At 45.6% G+C, this 24,844-nt stretch overlaps 1 protein-coding gene across 3 annotated transcripts in view; it reads left to right on the forward strand.

Annotated features, from left to right (window-relative positions):
• LOC124545171 (inverted formin-2-like) overlaps window positions 1-24,844 on the forward strand; it is a 405,109-nt gene that overhangs the window by 359,065 nt on the left and 21,200 nt on the right. The window contains exon 1 of one of the 3 annotated variants that reach the window (XM_047124019.1): window positions 236-324. The exons of 1 other annotated variant lie outside the window; for it this stretch is intronic. In XM_047124019.1, coding sequence (XP_046979975.1) covers window positions 260-324 — 65 coding nt within the window. In that variant the 5' untranslated portion in view covers window positions 236-259. Of the gene's footprint in view, window positions 1-235; window positions 325-5,370; window positions 5,416-24,844 lie in introns of those variants that run through there. One more of the 3 variants, XM_047124029.1, reaches the window with a different exon arrangement.

Genomic DNA, 24,844 nt, shown 5'->3' on the forward strand with positions numbered 1-24,844 from the left:
TTTTTTGGAGAGCGTCATCGACAATCCCAGACCGGGCGGCGCTACAGCTGTTATCTTTCTGGAGGAGATAGCGAGCTTCGACCTTTATCTGGGCTTCTGAACGGCCGCGTCCTTGCAACAGATAAGGAAGCAGTTGAGCTTTCGCTAGGTTCGTGGGATGCGAACGAGCGGCCTCAGTAGTTGACTCGAGCCGGTAAGAGCGTGTGCTCGCAGCTCGTATGTGTGTGTTCATCTGCCAAACAGTCAGCGCGTCTGCACCATGACTGTGGACAACGGAGTGCCGACACAACCGATGCGTCTCGTGGAGTTTGCTCTCCGGAAGGCGTGAGTATTTCACGATCGAAGACATTGCGTCTCGGGGAACCGTGACGACTTGTAATTGTAGGGAAGGAGGACGCTGTCTGAGTTACTTGGCATGTTTTCTCGATATCCGGTTTAGTCTATCGTAACACGTCACCCTCAGATCCACGCATTTCGTTATATGCACAGCTCGTCGGCAGTGCGAACGTACAATTAAAAGGTCAAAAGCAGTCAACAGAAGAAGAATAAACTAAGTGACGGTGGCGGTGCCTTCCTTCATTATAGGCGCGAGTGTTCTAGTCTGACCAAAGCGCAACTCCTTACCTGAGATGAGCTTGGTAATATTTCGTTCATTTATCTGTTTTTAAATGTGATGACCAGTTCATTGCGACAGTAGAAACTTAGAACTTCCGCGATTACACCAATTGATGGTTGTCCACACAACAGTCCAAACATTCAACTTATCAGTCTTACCTCGTCGTTATTGACCCTTGCATTTGACTTTACACGTCTGATCGTGCATTTTACTTTCCCCCAAGTGCAGCTGTTTGTCTTGTTTCACCCAGTGTTTATTTTTTTTTCACTAGCATACCAATGGCTAGGTATAAGTATATTCACTGGTGAGAATAAAAGTGAGATCTGATTTGTGATTTCATTGTTCTGTTGCTAATTACAAATTACGCCCTCTCGCAGGTTCGGAATATTCGTTGTAATATTTGTTTTCATACCGCGTAGCGACGAGATTTTGGTACTATCAATGGATGCGCTCCAGAGAGAGATTTTAAAAAAGTGTTTTGCCACATTAAACTTTAGGAGAAAATAACAGTTTGACATATTCATTTGAGAGGAACTTCGCATGTTTAGTCAAGTAACTACTTTCGCCTAGGGTAATTGCTTATTTATGTGTGTGTGTGACGTACAGTTGCGATTTGCGCGTAAGACGTTATTGTCAAAATGTCAATTACGTGTGATGGGTAAAATTACTACATGCTTCATATAGATTGAGGTCGTTTGTCTCCACTGGTTTTAATTTGGTTTGCTTATGCTATAAAATTCGGATGAAGTCGGTTATTGACAAATTTTTGTGACATTAAAGTACATAATTGCTGCAACTGTGTTAGTTTCCGTCTTCCAAAAAACATAGTTACATATGCGACAGTTCGGCTTCCCATTCCCAAAAATTGCATTTGTGTGACTACTGGGTAATACGGTGTTGTTCGTAATATGCTTTTGTTAAGACAGTTCTGATAGCTTTTCTTCTTGTTTAACTTTTGTTGTGTTCTTGCATCGTGTGTACGTACTCACGATATCGTGTGAGCGCAGATTTGGTTCAAATGGCTCTGAGCACTATGGGACTCAACATCTTAGGTCATAAGTCCCCTAGAACTTAGAACTACGTAAACCTAACTAACCTAAGGACATCACACACACCCATGCCCGAGGCAGGATTCGAAACTGCGACCTTAGCAGCCCCGCGGTTCCGGACTGCAGCGCCAGAACCGCACGGCCACCGCGGCCGGCTGAGTGCAGATTTCAGATCTGTTAGTTGCCATTGTTGTACGACCAGGTTGTCAGGATTGTATGTTCCATACAGATGAGTGCTTCACTGTTGTTCACGATCTTCACCACGAAGCGCTTAAAACATTTCAAAGAAATGTTAGTATTTGTGTCAGGCAAAACATCAAATAGAGTTTTGTAATTACGAACCTCTTTGTTGTAATTAACTTGTGAAGAATAAATGCGTCACCAGTGCTGATTCTTCGTCCATTATTAGGCTCATTAATAAGATTTTCTCATTAATATTTCTTTTTTTTAAATTAGCATCTGCTTTATGTGGAAGCTAATTCAGCTGATATCATTATTTCCATTACACTGCACAGGGCGCAAATCGCATAACTATTTCGCAACAGCCGTGCCTTGCCACGGTTCGTGCGGCTCCCCCCGTCGTAGGTTCGAGTCCTGCCTTGGGCATGTGTGTGTGTGTGTGTGTGTGTGTTGTCCTTAGCGTAAGTTAGTTTAAGTTAGTTTACGTAGTGTGTACGCCTAGGGACCGATGACCTCAGCAGTTTGGTCCCATAGAATTTACCACAAATTTCACAACATCCTCGTAATATGTTATGATTATGAACGTAAAACTAATTTGCGCTTATCGAACGGGATTTTGCACGAATTCATGCATGAATAGTGAAAGAGGTAGGCAAAACAAATAAAATAACATAGGTACCTTAAATCATGAGCACCCTATTGTTAAGTCCAAAGTTGTTAAAATTCGAAGGCTCCTCGTCTGGATACTCGTCTCGACGTGTAATTTAACGTCGCATATATTGTTGATTGTTAGTGTTAAATGCGTGGAGCTGAGACCCATCATCAAGTGACTGAGCGTGTAATTGATTTGAAAGCTGATGAATGGCAATTCATGTCATTCGTAGGTAAGGAGTTACATTCCAGACGTAGGATTTAGAGAGGGAGCCGCTGGAGCAGTTCTGATATCGGAGACCAGTGGGGCCTACTTACATCTTTCTGGAACCTCTCAGCTGCGCTATCGATAACTTCCGTCTGTAAACCAATGAACTGTGCGTACTCACTTTTATCACCATAGAAGTAATGACCGAAAAATTGTCGGTCCACCTACCACAATAATCCCGCATCGTATGTAATCAAGTACAGCACGTTAACTGCCTTCCCAACGGAGTATTGCGAAAGCTGGGTGCGATATACAGTGGTTTAGCGCAACTGGTACTACTAGAGCTCTCTGGTAAACAAACTGCGTGCTGCATATGAGCACTGCAAATAATGCATTGCGTCACATCACCCTTTGTATTTCTTCCGGATGCTGCATCCGCTTGCCATAAATGATTACATATGAAGATATATTCCTCAGAGGCCTTTTCAAGAGGACTGAGTGATATTGTTAAATGCTGTGGATACTGTTAAACTTCCGACAATGTAGATGTCGAAGCTACTTTCTGCCTGTGGGTAGAGCTATTTCTGACGTTATTACCCCGAACTTGTGACGGTGTCAGTTTATCGCGTTTAACCGCTGCCGTTAACGAAAAGATGAGTCTGTTTTGAAAAGGATGATAACAAAACCTCTAAGTGGCAAACTTCATTCCACTGTCGCTTGGATGCACTGTAGTAAGGCGCTGGTTCTAATTACTGGTCAGCAGTTACCTCGCTTGAGGCAACGTTATTTCTGATGGCCGGCCGAGACGGTTGGAATCCGCGTGTAGCTCCTAAACCACGTTAAGATGGTGTAGTGTCATATTATCTGTGTCATCTTCCGTCGCAGAAGCGCTTCTTCCATGGTTCCGGTGGGACCGAAATATCATGGTGATAAGTTTGGATTTCAGCGAGTCTATCTTTCTAATATTAGTGTGGATCATTCCCAACTTTCATCAATGCATGAACCACGTCCAATGACTTTCTTGTCTCTCAATAATAAATTCATATAGTTGACGTTTCGTAGCTGATGTAAGTGTGGGTTGTGTTCAGTCACGGTGTGGTCCTGGGCAGGTCCTAACACGATATCTCCCGTCTGTCATTATCACTTCAATCCATCCATGCAGCCAATCGACTAATATACGCGACTTCACCGTCACGATGTACGCCAGCGGTAGAGGTTTACACGGCCGCGTGGTAACACTCCCACACCGTCTATAGCGCTCCAGCGCGACGTATGTGCTCTCTTGGGGGAAGGGGAGGGCCAAAAAAATTTAAAAATTCTACACCACAAATGAATTTTCCGAATGGGACGGAAGTCGGCGGATTTGATATACGTGTACAGACAAACAAGTGATTACATCTTCAGAAAAAATGGCTGATTTATTCAAGAGAAATAGCTTCACAAATTAAGAAAATCAAGAATGCGTTGGTCCATCTCTGGTCCCTATGCAAGCAGTTATTCAGCTTGGCATTGATGGATAGAATTGCGGGATGTCCTTCTGTGGGATATAGTGCCAAATTATGTCCAATTGGCGCATTATATAGTCAAAATCCCGAGATGGCTGCAGAACCCTGACAATGCTCCAGACGTCATCAGTCTTGCTGCCCAAGGCAGGGTTTGGCGAGCATAAAGACAAACAATACTCTCACCGTTTGCAAGCGGGCATTAATTTGTTGAAATGTAAGCACAGAAGGGCTTGCCATGGACGGCAACAAAACGGAGCGTAGAATAACGTCGACGTATTGCTGTGCTGTAAGGGTGCCCCGGATGGCGACCAAAGGGGTCCTGCTGTGAAACGAAATGGCACGCAAGACGTATCTGGAGGGCGACAGCGAAGTTCGTATCTCACCACTGTCCGGGTCATCTCCAGACACGTCTTGAGCCTAGAATCTCATTGATTGGAGTAGAATTGTGTTCAGTGATGAAAACTGCTTAGAACTGAGCCCTAATGACCAGCAAAGACTAGTTTTGAGATGTCCCGGACAGTGGTGGGATACCGACCTGACTGTCGCTCACCATACGGGCGGACAACCAGGAGTGATGGTCTGAGATGCCATTTCATTTGATAGAAGAATTAGTGCTTGCCAAAACCTACCTTGGTCAACAAGGTTGTAACATCTCTTCCAATTGAGAGCGTTTGGAGCATTACGGCAGAGCCCTGAAACCAGCCCGAGATCTTGACGATCTAACGCGATATACCTCAGGACATCCAACAGCTCTGTCAATCAATGCGAACCCGAATAATTGCTTGCATATGGGCCAGAGGTGGACTTGCTCAATTTATGAAGCTATTTCTCTTGAACAGATCATCCAGTTTTTCTGAAATTGTAATTGTTTGTATAATCGGACTGATATGGGCAAGGCTTACACGGGCGCCCTCGTTGCGTTACATTTTGCATCATGGCTGAGCGCTGTGGACGAGCGCAGCGGGTCAGCCGGTGCAGGTAGGAAAACAAACAGGCGCCGGTGTTATTGAGAGCGGCAGAGCGAGAGGAGAGCGGGGGCCCGTCGGCCTCGCTGCAGCAGCAGCAGCAGCAGCAGCAGGTGGTGGTGGTGGTGCGTGGGTGGGCGCCGTCAGTTCCAGTGGCGACGCGTCCAGGAGAGGCGGCGGCGGCGGCGGCAGCAGCAGCGCGCGGACCCATGCCGGCGCGAGGCGCGTCTCACACGCCGAGGTCAGTCTATATGTCGGCGTCACTCCACCCACTGACGCCTGCCGCAGAGAGACCAAACGCGCGGTGTAGTAGCAACATCTGCGACAGCAGCGGTAGGAACCGGTGCGTGCTTCGGACAGTGCAATGGTCTTCATCACTGCTGTCACGAGTAGAAAAATATTCGTATAGTGACCAACGCGTAGGTTCAAGGAATCAGGTTGCTCCTTTAAAATGTGTCGTTCTGTTTGGATCGTATCAGTTTTCTTGACACTTATGGCCATCGGGTCATCATCAATGGCGCTCGTCTGTTAGTTTTGGCCCAAAGATGGCCTCTCCGAGTTTTTGTTTATTTTCGCAAGTAACATCAAGAAATTTATGGGCATGTGGCACGCGTCTTGTCCTTCGTTTTGTGTACTTTAATTTTTGTTCGGCTGCTACATTCGACCGAGTCACTGGAGGGTGGTTCTAGGCGCATCAGTCTGGAACCGCGCGACCGCTGCGGTCGCAGGTTCGAATCCTGCCTCGGGCATGGATGTGTGTGATGTGCTTAGGATAGTTAGGTTTAAGTAATTCTAAGTTCTAGGGGACTGATTACCTCAAATGTTAAGTCCCATAGTGCTCAGAGCCATTTGAACCATATTTGAACTGGATGGTGCTGGTCTCTCTGCAGATATTTGTATCTGAGGCACAATGGTCAGTAGGCTATCACTCCAGGGACACACAACGGTACGTTCGCGGGGGCTAGGGTGAGAAAGTGTGACAGTGGACTCAGCTGTCATTAGCTCGTAGCTGCCCGCCATTTAAACGGTAGTTATATATATTTTGACACGGTAAATATTAACCTATTTGTGAATAACACGTGATTATCCCAGCTGTCGCCATTCGTTAGAATCTAAATCGATCCTAACCATTATACAATCTTCCCAAATTCATGGTCCTTCGATACATTTACGCTTTACATTTTCGTCTGTGGACGGTAACAACCTTTCTTTTGTTAAGAAAGAGGATCCGCAGGCTTCAGTAAAGCGTTAAAAACCGCTCCGTTGTGTATTCTTCCGTATATGCACTTTTGCAGTAGCATAAATGTTAGAATTTACAGTTGCACAAGCTAAAATTTTTCTTTGATTCTCAGTGAATATATCGATTACACACTCGAATTAAGATGAGATGTAATAGGTCGTATCCAGTCGCTGTTGTCAGTCGTTCTAGGACGGTATTGACGAAAACTGACGTTATGACCGTAGCTGTATAAAAATATAGATTAATTCGTACAACGAAGTAGACTGCAACCAACCACGATTAATAGTGCTACTTATGAAGAAGATATGGCGCCGTTACCGGTTTCGAACCGATACTTTCATCATCAGATCTTGAAGTTAAAATTATTATACATTATGCTCTACAGGCAACCGTACAGCAGACATTGTTTTCTTAATAAATAGCGGCAATAACATGGTTAGCTGCAGTTCATTTCATCGTAAGAACTACAGTCGTTCTATGAACACGAGAACAGATGATTTAAGACTATTTCGTCTTCAATATTGTGTTGAGTGGTCTCGTAACCCCCATTCAAACCTCGATTGACCAATTAGACTTGGCTAATGTGATATTAGCCAACAGGAATGGTGCTACTGCCGATGGCAAAAAACTGATCTCGTAATGTGTCGACCATCAATAACCAAAGTGACGAAAAGCCAACGACTCGCATCGGCTCCGTACATTGTTGTGCTAATCCCGTGCAAGTCATAAAATACCAAATACTGCACTTGGTAGATGGGTTATCACATTATAGGAAAGGTTAGTGTACACAGGGTATCAGCGCTTGTACGGTATGGTTCGGCAACAATGTCGTCAGTGAACTCCGTGATGCACACGTGTGTGACGTTTTAAGTGTAGTAAGCATTGGCTTATGCGGTGGCGGCGAGCGGCCAGTACGCCTGGAGGACGGCTGGAAGCACACCTGCCCCCCACCCGCGACTCTGCCGTCACACGCGCCGCCTCCACAGTTTTTGTTTTATTTGTCGCTGTTACGTCGTGTTACGTGTTCTCTCGGTCAGTCAGCATCTAGCTAGCCCTGCGTTATTCGCTCTCGTTTATCACAAATTTGCCACAACATGCCTGCCAAGCGCTCGCAGCTCTTTAACCAACGTGCTTCATCCTTCGCTGAAGACTGGCATACGAGATTAGTATATGTCTTTTTCTCCGTGGATCTATTTCCCCTTTCGAAGTGCACAGACAACTCAACCTAATCTGTATAAGAAAGCCTTCTCGAGTGTTTTAAACTCTGTGCTGTGTGATATGTTTTTGCTACACAGTGGAACGAACATTCTAGGTCAAAAGTTCGGTAACCCGTTATCGCTATTGCATAAGATCGTCACGAGTAAGACTGACAGCTTTCTTACCTCTTTTGTTGACCGAAAAAATATATCCATATGTTTACGCTAACAAGAGTTACGTTCATCTGATAGTTCTACAGTAGTTTCGTTACCTTAACACCTGAGTTATTCAGAGACATCGGCGTATCTAGCGTAGAAGGGCGTGCAGCAATTTTTAGCTTCCAGTAGAACAGTCAGTGAAATATCCATAAGAGACATACAGCTACGTGCCGAACGGTCTGCATAGCATAACGCGTAGTATAATGTTTCCGAAACAGGTCTGGAATACCACGCATGGATTCTGGGTTCGGTTCAGGAGAGTAGTAGTCTACAGTTATGTCACCCCCTCCACTGCTCGCCCTCAAACCTCATCCAAGTATAACTTGTCACCCCTTCTTGTAACGTGCAACAGATTCTCGGGATTGTATTAAAAATAAATATAGAAAACGACTTTATTCGCTAATAATTTGTTTACTTCATGCTTCGTACATTGCTTTAGCATGACTTAAAAGAAACTGCAATGCCTTAGCATAACTAAAAAGAAATTGCTGTGGAGAGATTGCGTATTTTGAAAACCACTCGTCTAAAAATTTAAGAACTTTGCGTCTCACGCAATTTATTTAACAACTATAGCGCAACAGCCTCACAACTTTGACAACTGCCAAGTGCACTCAGTAATCACCTGCCCTATACGGGTCTTATTTAAGTAAGGAATGAAGATTAGAGTTCAACGTCCCGTCGACAGCGCGGTTATTAGCGACGCGCTTTTCATTTAAAACATGGCTGCTGTTTGGTGCGAGGAGAGCACATCCGTGGGTTGCCATTACAGGCCGAGAAACAAGTGAAAACTCCCCCTCCAGATACGTAGGTTGTGTCACTCATTCTCTGCTGCTGGCATTCCATTGAGCAAAACCATCTTCTTTCCGTAGAAACACGAACAGAAAAAAAACTGTTGTCGACAATAGTATCGATTACTATACGGCAACATTTCGAGACCTGGCAGTCAGGGAATTTGGATTGGGTTGTTTGGGGGAAGAGACCAAGCTGCGAGGTCATCGGTCTCATAGGATTCGGGATGGGTGGGGAAGGAAGTCGGCCGTGCCCTTTCAAATAAACCATCCCGGCATTTGCCTGGAGCGATTTAGGGAAATCACGGAAAACCTAAATCAGGATGGCCGGACGCAGGATTGAACCGTCGTCCTCCCGAATGCGAGTCCAGTGTGCTATCAGGGAATTTTAACTATCGATAGCAGCCCACTTAGCTGGATTAATATTTGTAACAGTGATCACTGATGAAGTGCTCTGGTCAGTCAGAACATTATGACCACCTATCTAGTAGCCGATATGCCCACCTTTGCCACGAATAACAGCGGCGACGCGTCGTGATATGGAAGCACTGAGGCCTTCATAGGTCGCAGGAGAGAGCTCGCACCACATATGCACGCACAAGTCATCTTGTTCCAGTAAATTCTAGAGGGGGGGGGGGGGGGGGATGCGATGGGTGATGAGCTCTGACACCACCTTCAATCATATACCAGATGTTTTCCGTAGGGTGCAGACCTGGCGAGTTGGGGGAGGGGGGGGGGGGGGCTCAGCAAATCAATTGGAACTTGCTACTGTGTTTCTGGGACGCCTTCTGACAATGCGCATTATCTTGTTGAAAAGTGCCACTGCTGTCGGGAAACATCGTCATGAAGGGGTGTACGTGGCTTGCAACCAGCGTACGATATTCCTTGTCTTGCACGAGGTCCACTGAACCCCCGGATGCCCACGTGAATGTTCCCCAGAGCATAATGGAGCCGCCGCCAGCTTGTCTCGGTCGCTGTTGCCCTGGAAGAAGGCGGATTCGCGCCCTCCCATCGGCATGATGAAGAAGATACCGGGATTCATCGGACCATGCAACGCTCTGCCACTGCGAAAACGTCCAGTGTCGCTGATTGCGTGCCTATTTCAATCGTAGCTGCCGATGTCGTGAATGTTAACATTAGCACATGCATGGGTCGTCAGCCGCGGAGGCTCGTCGTTAGGAGTGTTCGGTGCACTGTGTGTTCCGACACACTTGTACTCTGCCCAGCATTGAAGTGTGATGTTAGTTCCGCTACAGTTTGCCGCCTGTCCTGTTTCACCAGTCTACTCAGACTACGACGTCCGATATCTTTAATGAGGGGCAGCCGCCCGACCCATGAGGTCTGGACGTGGTTTCACCACCTGTTGAAGACATTCACCACAAAATTCCTCGAACACCCGACAGGTCGCACAGTTTCCGAAATGCTCGTGCCGAGCCTCCGGGACATCACAATCTGCCTTCGATCAAGCAGGTACATCGCGCACTTTCCCCTTTCTACACACGGGCAGCACGCTCCCCCTACTACGTGCACCGTGCGTGTGTCATTCCTCGCCAGGCGACGTTGCTATCGCCTGCACGGGTTTATATTGTTAGTATCTCGGTGGTCATAATGCTCTGGTTAATCAGTCCATATGGCAGGAACAGGCGGCAGAGGAGGGTGCTAGGAGGATTTTAAAAAATATTGTCGTAATACGGGTGATCCCAGGAAATACGGGAGAGTTGGTCACCCTAATTGGGTATCTCTCGTTAAGGTTTCTCTTCATACTGAGGCAGTGTAGTGGTTTCCGAGCCGTTGCTTCGCTTTCCCACGTAGCCGACAGCCGCAGCGAACCGCCAGCGTTTCGACTGAAATGACACGGCCTTTGCCAAGGTGATCCGCAGCCGGCAACAAAGGCCACGCTGTGGTGCGCCGGCAGGAAGCGCCGCGGCGGCTGCCAGCCTCAACGAATGCTGAATGAGGCCGAGCGGTGCGTCATTAGCTGCGATGGGGCGCTGTATTCACCCTCCCGGTCCCCTAACTGGCCACCGAGGTCTCGGGCATTTTATTTGAAGATGGCCGCACTCGGTCTTCTATGCTTTCGTGCTTAATTAAAGGAGGTCAGTCGTGAAAATTTCTTCAAAGCGACTTAGTCGATGAGAAGTTAAGTTCGTTACTTCTAACGAAAGTGGATTCGATGTAACCGAATTTGTATTTATTTCGTACGGTATCAAGGATACATTACTTACGCTGAACAGCGATAGTCTTAATGGCAATAAAATGTACAGATAGAAAAATTGCATACATCCCCAATTAAGAAAGTCTTAGATTAAGTCAGTAAGACATTATCCGTGCGAACAGAATAAATTATAAAAAAACACTTGGATGAATTACCTATAAAAGAAAAAAAGTTATTTTTTAAACAGAATAGATATTCTAAAGTTTACGATTGTAAGAGACAGGAAAATGCTTCAAATATTTGTAAGCAATTGGTTATAGGTGAATATCAAAAGTTTTCATTCAGGAGATGGTAGACTAGCATCCTAACGGCGTACCCCGAGCAACGTAACTAAGGTACGGATAAATAGTCTAAAGATACAGGCTGCTGGGCCGCTGGCGATTCATAATTATATCATCTGTTAGAGGACACGTAGCAGTGAACCAACTGCTTGACAAAGGATTTAGGGAATACCCTCCGGCTCTTGCAACTAAATATAGAGGGCATAAGCAGAGCAAAAAGTGATTACCTCACCCAAGTACTGACTGAAAATAAGTGGATGTTGAAACTTCCTGGCAGATTAAAACTGTGTGCCGGACCGAGACTCGAACTCGGTCCGGCACACGGTTTTAATCTGCCAGGAAGTTTCATATCAGCGCACACTCCGCTGCAGGGTGAAAATCTCATTCTGGAAGTGGATGTTGTTTTACAATAGGAATCTCGCTGCTCAGATAACACCCAGCTTCATTCTAGTTGTAAGATCTCCGGCTATACGTTAGCTGCTGCTACATATCACTCAAGCTATGGATCTGCAACACACATCAAGAATGATATTCAAGAGGTAACAGATGCCCCAACAAAAAAGGAAAATAGCATCTATACCATCAGGCGGAAAGTCGCCAACACAGAGATTGTGAACATCTAAAAGCAACCAGTACAACTATGAGTAAAAGAAGCTGCTCAAAATATCCAACATCTGGAAGTACTAACACACAATGAGGCTACAGAATCACGAACGAAGAAGGTGTGAAGGTATCGGAATGCGTCGAAATTGAACATCTTTTCATATTATTCAACGAGAAGGACAAAAGGACATTCCACTCAGCTAGATGGGCCCGAGGCTAAAACCCAGACGTCTGTTCTGTTACACTGACAGGAAACGGTTACCCTTGCAGAGCAGGAGAACAGTGTTCAGTGATTTTCCCAGATGTCAACACCGACGTGTTTTGCTGTGAATACTCGACTCCAAACCACAATTGTGAAGTCTATACCAAAGCCACGATGTAAACGAAAAGGGGCGGTAAATAGGTATATTAACAGGAAGAACTGGAATTTCTACTTTGTCTAATGAGCAACAGTCTTCTCACCGGTTATGACTCACTTTCCTTCCGGCTTTGCCGAGTTGCTTCTGCGAATTGCATTCCTCAGAGACCGACGGGAACTAATTAATTATTACATCTTGTAAGGGAAGAGTGGGAACTGACTCACTGTAGTACTTCAACCTCAGACAGGACTCGGTGCTCAAGCACTAAACTAGTGATCAAAGTCCATAGCTTCGCATGTTGGGTTACTACGCAGAAAGCTCTTATCCGGCACGCGAAATTCGTGTGAACAATTGCGATTAGGGCCTCCTACAACTGCTCCACACATCTCTACTCAAACTGGGAATCAAAGTATACGTTGGAGACAATAGCAGTCAGGTTCTTGAGCTGTTAAATCATTAACAGCGAACCATGTCGATAACGCCAAAAAGTAACTGTTTAGATTTTCTTCTTCTAATAGATAAGTTTCCTCGGAAAGGCTCCACGCATTTCCCGGAGTGCTGTAGGAACTCAGATTGGTGTCCCAATAGGAGGCCAAAACCGTTAGTATACTCCCTGACATTGCTTACAATAGCTGCAGCTGCGGTTGGCTGTGAAGTGGCTATAAAGTGAAAGTTTGTCCTGTGATGAGGAATCGTGTATGTGCTATGAATTGTTGAGGAGCCACTGTGTCCATGGCCGTTCATCAGACAAATACCAGGTTGACTGCATCAACTATTCAATTTGGGTAGTAACTTTTCCTCTCGCACGAGGGGATTTTAAAAAGTAAGTTGCTAACTGTTATGGCAGGCCAAGGAACTTCTATTGAAGACTGCACTACAGTTTAAAGTGACACAGATATATGACACTATTTTTTAACATAATCACAAAATCTAGAAACAACGGCCAGAACGTTCCGGCAATCTTTCAATTCCTAGACGATAGAAATCCACTATCTGGTCATGTAGCCGTTCGAGAACAGCTGTGTAAACGTCCTCATCATTATAAAATGTCCCCACCCCCCGACGTTCTTCCTCGATTGGCTGAACACTTTCCTGTGGGGTCGATGTCGATGGCCTTCCTTCCCGACGAGCGTCAGCCATGCCTTTGCGGCCTTGGTCGCATTTTTGGCACCACTTCTCTACGGCTGGGCGCGACATCGCATTACGTCACATATCGCTAGAATTTTAAGGTGAATATGTGTGAAATTTAGGCATTTTGCGCACAAGCATAGTACTGGCTGCAGACAGTAATTTTATCTTTACTTTTTTGTCTGTCACTTCTCTTACAAACAATATTTCTAGCGCTGAGCCGCTGATGTTCTTGTTCATAATGCCTCCTGAGAAAGAATGCAATTGTAGCAATTTACGTCGTTAAACTAACAAACAGGTCGATGATTGCAGTTAGGTCAGTGATGCACTGTCAGTTCTGTTTTTCTGTACCTCAGCAGTTGTATCATCTTAACCGTGTCTGTCTGCAACCCGATGCAACCAGTTTTGTCTCCCCGTATGGGCGCTTTGGCTGTTCTAACGTACAATACTGGAAACGTTCGCTGACGTTACAAGAATGGAACTCCCCACGTTTCTCGTGAGCAGCCACGCCTCGTCCGCCAACGGTAGCAAGAGCTTATTTTGGTGGTGAGATAACCAGTCAACGGCTCTCCATTCCCAGTAACGGCCATCTGGCGAATGTGGGAGTTACGTCACCTGAGGTTCGCTGCCCGCGTGGGCGCGGCGAACTTGGGGCTGCGTTCATACCTCTGTAACGCCGCGGGGCAGAAACACTCGCTGTGGCACATTCGTTACGACACCACACACGACAGAGGCCTTTCTGCATGGATCCGCCCGAGTACAGCAGGACAGCAGAAGCGGGGTAAGCATTCACCTGACCTGCTTGTCAGATATTACTCACGAGGGATGTATTCATCCAGCGGTGTGGTGTATACACAGGTGAAGGAAATTTTGCTCTAATACGACACGGTTCGTAACCCTTCTAGAGAAATCGACGTTCAAGGTACCTAGAGTCTGTTGCATACAGTACGGAAGCGCAAGTTGTCGAGCAGTGAAGTAGTTGCAACCCGCTATTTGGCACACTAGAAGTCTGTCTATACTACGTTCGAGTCTCATCATTTGTTTCCTAATCTGCCATCAAACATTTGTATCACTATAACTACTCATGTTTCTTCGGGAAGAATCAAATAATAATAATAACAGTCGTGGGGCGGAAAAATACCGCAATAACATTCATTTATTGATACATCCTTGTGCTAATTACAGTGAAACTATACCAGGCTTATAACGGCTTCGAGTAAACTATACTGCATTTATACTGTTTTCGCAGAATCAGTAGAAATCAGCTATGTCCCCTGTTCGTGGAGTGGGTCGGGGTTGCCTGCTTTCCTATTTGTTGCGTTTCTGACACCTCCATTTTGACAGCAGAGTGTTATTATTCAACAGTTGATAGCCGCTCATGATCCTCGTCCGCTACTGTATATTGGAAAGATACCTTTACTTAGTTTTTGAAATGTAGGCGTTATCACGACCTTCAAGGCGATTGGTGGATCGCCATCGTATTTGGTGGATGACGCCGCTAGTCGACGGCTCGTGGTTTCGTATTGTGTTCAACAGGCGGGGAAAAATTTAAATCTCGAATTCTCGGAATTGCTTTAGAAGCGCATCTGTGTATTACAGTCGTGTGAAAGATGATCACCTGCTGGGTGTATGCATCCCTAGTCCATCTCCAATCGTTACTGAAGAGTTTCTTCTGAATCTGATAAATATCTGGACTGGGTTATGAAGTTTCGAGAACGCTACAAATTTCTAGGGGTTACAGGATTCTGTCTCATGCAGTGATGATAATTACGTGTCATGTACCGGAAACATTCAGCTACACCCACTAAGTTCTCTTTTCAAAGCATTGCAAAAGCCTTCCGCTGAAGCAGTGATTAGTATTGGTCTTGCCGTTGCCGACGTAGGTAGTTATCTCTAAGAAAAAGATCATAAATTCCCACCCCACACACACAATTTGAAATGTTTTGCAATACGTTATGATAACCTCCGATCTATAGCGTGTATCATAAAACTATAATCTCACAAAATTACGACAATTGCTTTTATTAAATATTTTGCACGGGCATTTACATGCATCGGGGAGAGTATAATATCGGAATTAAAGCTCAACGGTTTTTTACGGGCCAGATTTCCTGGCTATTCACACTAGTTTCGTATTAGTGTACTTCTTCATGTTTATGAAGTTCGTGTCATGAAAAGCACTTAGTGTGCATACAGTACGTGGCCTCACTCAGGCGTTTATTGCGCTACTGTCGATATTCTAAGATTTCGCCTTACAGTTAGAAAGTAACAAGAACTGCAGTGTTAGTCACAGGCATATATATGGTCCCGTCCCACAGATATGAGTTTTCCAGAGATCCCGCGCTCCTCATTACACAGAACGGTGTTGACGCTCGTACACAGCTTGTCTTGCAGTTTGGCTGTGGTCAGAGGTTCTCGGGATTCTTGACGTCCCGCGGTCTGTTGCTTGGGCCAGCAACCGGAAGGGTCGCTGACGGAGCGGCTACGAGGCCTTCCCGCAACTACGGAGTACACGGAGGTTTCCCGTAGCGCGCCGCCGCCAGTGCGCGTAAATATAGGCTAGCAGACGAGCAGCAGCTGGCGGGGGTGGGACCGCCGGGCCACCCCCACCTCAACCCTCCTCCCCCGCATTCCACGCCGGCTTTGTTGCTTATTCCCTGTCAGCATCGGGATTTCGTAGTTTATGCTGGGAGAAGACGGGAAACGGAACGTTTAATAAATACTTTCTTTCCAATCATTCAGTCCGTCGTGGTCCTTAGCTTCGGATTACAAATGTGGAAGACTGGCTGTGAGGGGACTTTGTATATAAGACAAATAAAGACGGACACTTTAGAACAGGTGTACATTCAGAAAGTTGTCTCGCTGTAGAATATCAATATTGATCTCAACTCCATCCCAAACATATTTAGCACTGTCTTTTGTAGAGCATGAAAATTTTCAGTTGTAAGGTTTTTTATTATTGTTTTTCAGTGCTTAGTCCACGACCGATTTCGGGCTATTGCATGCCAATCACTAGGTGTGGCGCCAGAGCGCCGCGAAGAGGGTGTAGGACTCTGTATACCACCAACGACTGCACAGAACTCTCTGGATCACAGCACAAAATTATCACACCTGAGGATTGGCATGCAAAACCCGAAACCGGTCGTGGTCTATCCACTGAAAAACATAAAAAAACCTACAACTGAAAGTCTATCCACTGAAAAATAAAAAAAAATAAAAAACTTTACAACTGAATACGTGTTTTCAAGCTCTACTATAATGATCCTCGAGCAAGATTATTTGTTTGTCTTTTGTCCTCAGCCTTCCTTGGCTCCTATCAATAGCATTTGATTGTGTGAACTATGCAATACTTTTGTAAACACTGGAAGATTATGGGGCTAGGGAAAAGCTCATCAATAGCTTACTTCAAATCTGGAAAGTAGGAAAAAGATGATCTGCCACTAAACATAAGAATGGTTTAAAAGTTTTCCCGCCTATAGACGACACAAGTACTGTGAAAGACGAGCCAATAACATCATGTAATTTTTAGAAAACAGGTTAACGCTTAACTGCAATAAAATGCAATGCTTACAGTTCCTTACACGTACCCTTAAAAAGTGAAATTTTACTCTTTCAAGAAGATCAAACAGGCAGTAAAACTAATCATTTTAAATTCACAAAAAAATGGTTCAAATGGCTGTAGGCACTATGGGACTTAACATCGGAGGTCATCAGTCCCCTAGACTACGAACTACTTAAACCTAAGGACCTCACACACACCCATGCCCAGGGCAGGATTCGAACCTGCGACCGTAGCAGCCGCGTGGTTACGGACTGAAGCGCCTAGAACCGCTCGGCTACCGCGGCCGGCTTAAATTCACAGAAGAGACGGTAAACGAAAAGAGTTCTCGGAAGTATTACGTACAAGATCTCGTGCAGAAACTTAATCTTACGACACAAATAATGTCCACTGTTTCTGACACTGGAACGCGAACATTGGTTTACTTTGGTTACTCTTCCTCAGTCATCTCCTGTGGTCTCATATTTCGACGCAACTCTGTTCATCCATCAAGAATATTATTAAACCAGCAAACGGCGGCCAGGCAGATCTTGTGTCAACTAGCGAATTTCGTGTAGGCCGTTGTTCAGCATCTCTGAGTATTAACTCTCTCATCTTTGTACATATGCTCTTCCATGGGATTTGTAATTGACAACAATTGTTCATCCAGAAGAAACTACAGGCTTCATGATTGAACGCTAGACGCAAAACTATATGCACTTGACAACAGTTCCTTAAACATTGCGCAGAAAGGTGTGCATTATTCAGCTGGTTTCATTTCTTGTACGCTTGAGCGGAACTGAAAAAATGACTTGATAAACCCTAAGCATTTATTTCAAGTTTCTGCTACCAGTCACTTTATATTTTATGCTTAATCTAACATAATGCAACGCGTTTCGAATATGTTCTGTTCATCTTCAAGCGTTTGTACACACACACATACATAGAGAAATCTTACTTAAAAATAGTCTTAAACTAGATTAATCTAGAACACTTTGTTTTTTACTTTAGCTGCTGGTGTGGCATTTGGGGGGAAGGAGGGGGCAGTGTATATCTAGAAATCGAAGTCAGTGATGTCTTCTGCTGGTTTTCTTCTTTGTTGTTGAGTATGTATATCACAGGAATTACATCATCTTGCTCCTTCACTTGCATCACTGGTGTAATGGCGGAGCTGTTGACTGACATTACACTATTGCACATTATATTTTGTCACTGATCGCCACTGCACAAATTGCTTCGATGTTATACACACAAGGCTTGAAGATGAACAGAACATGTTCGAAACGCGTTGCATTATGTTAGATTAAGCATAAAACAAAAAGTGACTGGTAGCAGAAACTTGAAATAAATAATTATCCCACACAGTCACGGTTCACAAACCGGCATTATGGCTGAAAATAAAAATCCCAAGCATTCATCTCAAGTTGAAACTTTTCCTTTTGGTACGTTCTTTCTATTTCATATAGGAGTTCCTCACACCAGTCAAGGATTTTTCTCTCTAGTTTGCTATTTATTCAGATGTCACCAATGCTTCTCGTGTTTTATTATTTTTGTATGAATTTTCTAACTAGCATTCTGTAAATTATCTATTTACTCGTACTATGACCATGTAGCTTTGACTCGTATGGTCTATGGAACCTGATACATAAATTTAACAAAAATCACACTTTAATAAACATTGTTCATGGCAGTGGTTGGTATATCTTACTACGCAATAAACACACACACTCTCTCTCTCTCTCTCTCTCTCTCTCTCTCTCTCTCTCTCTCTTTCGCTCTCTCTCTCAAAACTTAGTTCTCCACTCGTATTTATTTATTCCTCTGTATGTGGTGTGCCGAATCGCAATGGGTAAGGCTAATTTGTTACATCCGTTGTCAAACTTATCAGAGAGACGACGACGAAAATTTGAACCTTGTCTCTTCCTTATCCCCCACAGCGATGGACAGGACAGAAAACTTGTTGATTGGACAGATAAACGATGCTAATTGATCCGATGGAAAGCCAAGGTCCGTTATCTAGTTAGATACGATTTTCAAAACTTGCTGCAACACACAGAAATATTGCAGCATTGGCTGTGTGGACGAAACGGGCGACCAACGTTGGAGTCTTTTGTTGCAACAAAAAATCGGGCAACGATAAGATTATTCGTAGGTGATTGGAAGTGGAAGTGACGTCAGATCTAAGTTATTTATAGCTGCGCTTTGTAGAATAAAACAAAGTTGACATAGTTTCATGTAAATGTAGCTATTCCATGATAGTACAAGTCGACTATAGGGGTTGCATGTTGATCATTGCGAAACATTTGTCTTCATTTTTGAGATTTGTAAAACGGTTTGTATTAAAACGAGACCTGTATTCCACTGTCTAAGATGCATATGCAAGAAACGGTCATCAAATACTTCGGGGATTTAGCATTCAGTGAGAGATTGCAATGCATGCCTTTTATAACCTGGAGATTTAGAGAGAGTCTGTTCCTCGATAATAAAGTGTAATGGAAAAAGAAAAATAAATCTATATGGTACTACGGCATTGCTTTCTTTTTTGTTTAATGTATGTCACTTGGTAGGAGTGTCTTCGGAGGTGTAAACGCTACTCTCCGGAAGGTCCTTGACGTATGTTCGTCTGCCATTTACATGTGAACGTTCTTACTGGGGGAAAACTTGTGTCTGTGTTTGCAGCAAGAGTTGAAGTATGAAACTATACTATGGTACATTACACGTGGTGGTAATTGACAGGCTTTGGCTGTAACAGGCAATCGGTGTCACTAACGACTTTATTACACTTGTAGCTGCAACAGGACAACCGTAAGTGTGGTTCCACCCTGCTAGCGTGTGGAACTTTTAATTAAGTAAAGTATTGAACAGAAGACAAAGCAGGATTGTGATTTAATGTGTCGTTGACGTCTAGGTATGACTTTAAATGTTTAGAAATGTAAAAATGTGTAGTCGACAGAAGTTGGTATGCTAAGACTACAGTATCAACGAATCTCAAGTGTAATTATACATATAATTGGGTATAACAATTTGTAGAGATACGAAATGGAACGATCGCGTAGACCGTACGTCCAGAAAGCTCAGAGACTGATTTTATTCTTGACGTAAAAGAACGTCAGCGCACTATTACGGAAGCAGCTTGAACTAACAATTGTAAACAGCACATGTCAATACTGAGAGTAGGCAGGCAGTGTCCGCTCGCACAGAGATGTTTAAGCACTTATTCTTCTCGCTTTACACACGTGAATGGAAGATGAAAACCTACTAAGTTGTACAAATAGTAGTACCCTCTGCCATGCACTTCAGTGGTCTGCAGTGTACAAGCGGAGATGAGTGGCCGGCCGGTGTAGCCGAGCGGTTCTAGGCGCTTCAGTCTGGAACCGCGCGACTGTTACGGTCGCAGGCTCGAATCCTGCCTCGGGCATGGATGTGTGTGGTGTCCTTAGGTTGTTGGGTTTGGGTAGTTCTAAGTCAGGGAACTGATGACCTCAGATGTTAAGTCCCATAGTGCTTAGAGCCATCTGAACCATACAGTGCTTAAATAATTTACGGGAAAGCAGCCGGGTGACGTCGTCGGCAACAGCCTATAACTCGACAGGAGCACAACCTGCCATTTTCAAACGTAAGCACTGTGCAAAGGAATTTAAAACGCTGTGCAAGGGAATTTAAAACGCCGGGGAGATAACAAACACACACTCTCTCTCTCTCTCTCTCTCTCTCTCTCTCTCTCTCTCTCTCTCTCTCTCTCACACACACACACACACACACACACACACACACACACACACACACTCACTCACTCACTTATAAATAGCGATGATTTTTGTTTAAATTCTTCATAGAATCCTGTTCTCTCCGTTGTCAAAAAACAGAGGGACAGAGTTAATGCTACCTCACGCGTGGATTACTAATTTGATTATCGGTGACTCCTGACGGTCATCTTTAGTTCGCGATGGCGCTAGTATTTACTGTGTGTGTGTGTGTGTGTGTGTGTGTGTGTGTGTGTGTGCGCGCGCGCGCGCTTTTCTCGAGTCCCTCTGCAAACCGAAGTTTTAAATTTCCTCATACAGCTCTGAGTTGCTGCAGTGCTCCTGTCGAAATACCGGTGGTTGTGGACGACGTTACCCGGCTGCATTCCCGTACGTTATTTGAAAACTGAACGAAATTTTATAACGAAGGAGTTTTTGGTACGCCTGTGAATTTTTGGAGGGCTTTATCCCCGAGAATTACGGCCGGAGTACCTGCAGGCTAGCAGCTCCGGGAAACCGTGGCTCGGCTGCCTCGGGTCGCGCAGGCTGTTTCGCAAGCCAGAGGGCACTCCCAACAAGTGGTGGTCGTCGGGCCGTTGGGAATGTGGCCGCGCGCTATGCTGTCGCGTCGCGGAGCAGGAAGCGGTGCGCTGTATTAATAACGGGCGGGTTGCATTCCGGCGGCGCGGGGCGCGCTGGCGCATCCATCAAGTAAATGAGCAACCCGCGCCGGCGACGCCACGCCGGGCCGCGTTGTTTACCGTATAAATTGGACAACCCCCGAAAATACCGGCCGCGGTAAATTTATCAATGGCTGGCGGCGCCTGGTGGAGGGGTGAACGCACGTGGCGACGCCGCCGCCGCCGCCGCGTCGGTATGTTGGCCTTGGCAGTGGGCTCCGCGCCTCTTCCTGGAACACGGAAGCCGCGTGGATCCCTCCACCTGCGAGCACGGCGATCACATTTGGATTAGGCGGTTCAGAGATCGTCCTCCTGCCCATCTTTTCATCGCAAGAACCCTACGAAACCGTAATTGACACACGGAAGAGGTCGCTTACAAAACCCTCCATAAACCACTCCTCGGGTATTGTCAACAGTTTGAGATTGTTGCCAAGTTGGATTAACGAACAGCGAAGTAATAGACCTGTATCGCGCTAAGCCTTTCCGACAAAATTTCAAAATCCAGTGTTTTAGAGTAAGTAATAAAAAAAGCGCTATTTTCCCCGACATACAGAAGGTTTATGACTGAACAAACTTGTAGAAACCAACCTCGGGCAAGATCAGTTTGGATTCCGGATATATGTACGAACACACGTGGCAACACTGACCTTACGATTTCTCTTAGAAGATAGGTTAAGGTAAGGCCAACGTAAGTTAAGACAATGTTGACTGGAATACTCTCTTTGTCATTACGAAGACTGTATCTATCTATCTATCTATCGCTTGCGCCTTTGTCCCGCATTGTACGCGGGGTTGGCGTGGTTAAATCGGATTTGGCATGTTAACTTGAAGGGGTGGCCGGATGCCCTTCCTGCCGCCACCCCATACCCCCCGGGACGGAATCAAAGTACCCCATCTGTCTGCGTCTAGTGTAAATCATGTAAAAGTGCAGATGTGTTTCAAACGTCTGTGAGTCGTGTAACTGAGGCGGGAAGTGGAGACCAGCCCGATATTCACCTAGAGCGATGTGGAAAACCGCCTAAAAACCACATCCAGGCTGGCCGGCACACCGGCCCTCGTCGTTAATCCGGCGGGCGGGTTCGATCCGGGGCCGGCACGCCTACCCGAGTACAGGACGTAGCGCATTAGCGCTCTCGGTAAACAAAATGGTTCAAATGGCTCTGAGCACTATGGGACTTGACTACTGTGGTCATCAGTCCCCTAGAACTTAGAACTACTTAAACCTAACTAACCTAAGGACATCACACACATCCATCCCCGAGGCAGGATTCGAACCTAGGGAAATGTGGTAGATGTGGCTGACAGATTGGGCAGCACTGTGCGGTTATTTGCCGTGGTGGGAACGGGAAAGTGTCGAAGATGATTGACTGCAAGAGCAAACAAGAGGACTTAAATAAAACTTTTAGCTGGCTCTTTATGCAGAAAAATGTAAGCTAATGCGGATGAGTAGGAGACATAATCCCGTAATGCTGGGATAGAGTATTGTAGTGTCCTGCTTGACATAGTCACGTGATTTAAATATCTTGGCGTAGCGTTGGAAAGCGATATGAAATGGAACGAGCATGTGAGGATTGTGGTAGGGCAGGCAACCTATCCTTCAGTACTGCTCGAGTGTTTGGGATCCGCACCAGATCGGATTAAAGGCAGACATCGTAGCAATTCAGAGGCGGGCTGCTAGACTTTTTTTCCGGTAGGTTCGAACAACATGCAAGTGTTACGGAGATGCTTCGTGAACTCATATGGGAACCTCTGGATGGAAGGCGACATTTTTTTCGAGGATCACTATTGAGAAAATTTAGATAATCGGCATTTGAAGTTGACTACAGAATGATTCTACTGCCGCTTTCGTACAGATCGCGTAAGGAGCATGAAGATAAGATACGATAAACTAGGACTCATATGGAAGCATATAGATATTCATTTTTCCCTCGCTCTATCTACGAGTGGAACAGGAGAGGAAACAATTAGTAGTGGTACAGGTATTCTCCGCCACGCACTGTTCGGCGGCTTGCGGAGTATGTATGTACGTGTAGATGTATTGGTGGTGATAGTGATGGCTCTCCTAGCTAGCCAATTTTGTGGAATACTTGGGTGTGTCCTCGTACGTCTCTTTTTCCAAGAACGGTTATTGAATCCTAGCTCTTGCTAGGCATTACTGTTGAGATTCTGCAGCAGGAATCTCCCAACAGTCGTCGTGGTGCACATGATTACATATTATCAGGACGTAAGCCTGGCTCGAAACCTCTTGTGTCGATACGTAGAAGAGCCGGAAAGCAAGTAGGCGTGCAGCTTCCCCCATGCTAGGTGTTTGCTTCAGACAGTTGGTCTCGCTGGAGTCGCCAGGGCCGTCGCCCCCGCAGGGTGTACGGCGCGGCGGACGCCGCTGGACGTGCCTTCCTCTGCTTGCGTCACCTCGCGCTGATTCACCGCAACCGCCGCCGGATATCTCGCCGCCTATAACGCTGTACCCGACGCCCGTGGCGCCCGCCGCCCGCCGGAAGCACACAATAGGTCTCCGCAGTCACATATCTGCGCCATTTAGATGTTCTTTCCTGAGTTTGTAAAAGTAGTAGTCGTTGCTGTGGACTTCAAGCTTCACTGAAGTGCTGACTGACTCAGTACTTTGACATAACAAGCTCCGCGGCTTGTCTTAGTACTGTATTGATAACAACTGAACAGACCGTACCTTCATCAATACACATTGCTTTTAATCCCCTTTTCTCCCTGTTCATTTACTCGCTTCAGGAGGCTAGAATGAGATATTCACTCTGCAGCGGAGTGTGCGCTGATATGAAACTTCCTGGCAGATTAAAACTGTGTGCCGGACCGAGACTCGAACTCGGAACCTTTGCCTTTAGCGGGCAAGTGCTCTACCATCTGAGCTACCCAAGCACGACTCACGCCCCGTCCTCACAGCTTTACTTCTGCTAGTACAACGCCTCCTACCTTCCAAACTTTACAGAAGCTCTCCTGCGAACCATGCAGAACTAGCACTCTTGAAAGAAAGGATATTACGGAGACATAGCTTAGCCACAGCCTGGGGGGTGTTTACAGAGTGAGATTTTCACTCTGCAGCGGAGTGTGCGCTGATATGAAACTGCCTGGCAGATTTAAACTGTGTGCTAGGCCGAGACTCGAACACGGGACCTTTGCCTTTCGCGGGTAACTGCTCTACCAGGAGAGTTTCTGTAAAGTTTGGAAGGTAGGAGACGAGGTACTGGCAGAAGTAGAGCTGTGAGGACGGGGCGTGAGTCGTGCTTGGGTAGCTCAGATGGTAGAGAACTTGCCCGCGAAAGGCAAAGGTCCCGAGTTCGAGTCTCGGTCCGGCACACAGTTTTAATCTGCCAGGAAGTTTCAGTTGGAGGTTCTTTCAAGTGGTCCAACCACCGTTTTCTGGGTTTACAGTCATTAAGTGCCAACCACTTAATCTACTAAGTCCACTGATGAATTGCTTTTTAAGAAGGAGCCTTATGCCCCCTCAAATTTTACTTACATCACTCAAGTCAGAGAACGTCTTATTAACAGTCAGCAATGGATGCTGAAGTTACTACATCGAGACTGTCTGCCGTGGATGACGCCCAATACAGAGGCGAAAGTAGTCTGTTACACATTGCGAAAACTGTTAACAACTGTTGCTGGTGAAATAGTCTACTAAATTGAGAACTTTGAATTACGAGAAT

The sequence above is a fragment of the Schistocerca americana genome, chromosome 1, assembly GCF_021461395.2.
Source record: "Schistocerca americana isolate TAMUIC-IGC-003095 chromosome 1, iqSchAmer2.1, whole genome shotgun sequence".
Lineage (NCBI taxonomy): Eukaryota > Metazoa > Arthropoda > Insecta > Orthoptera > Acrididae > Schistocerca > Schistocerca americana.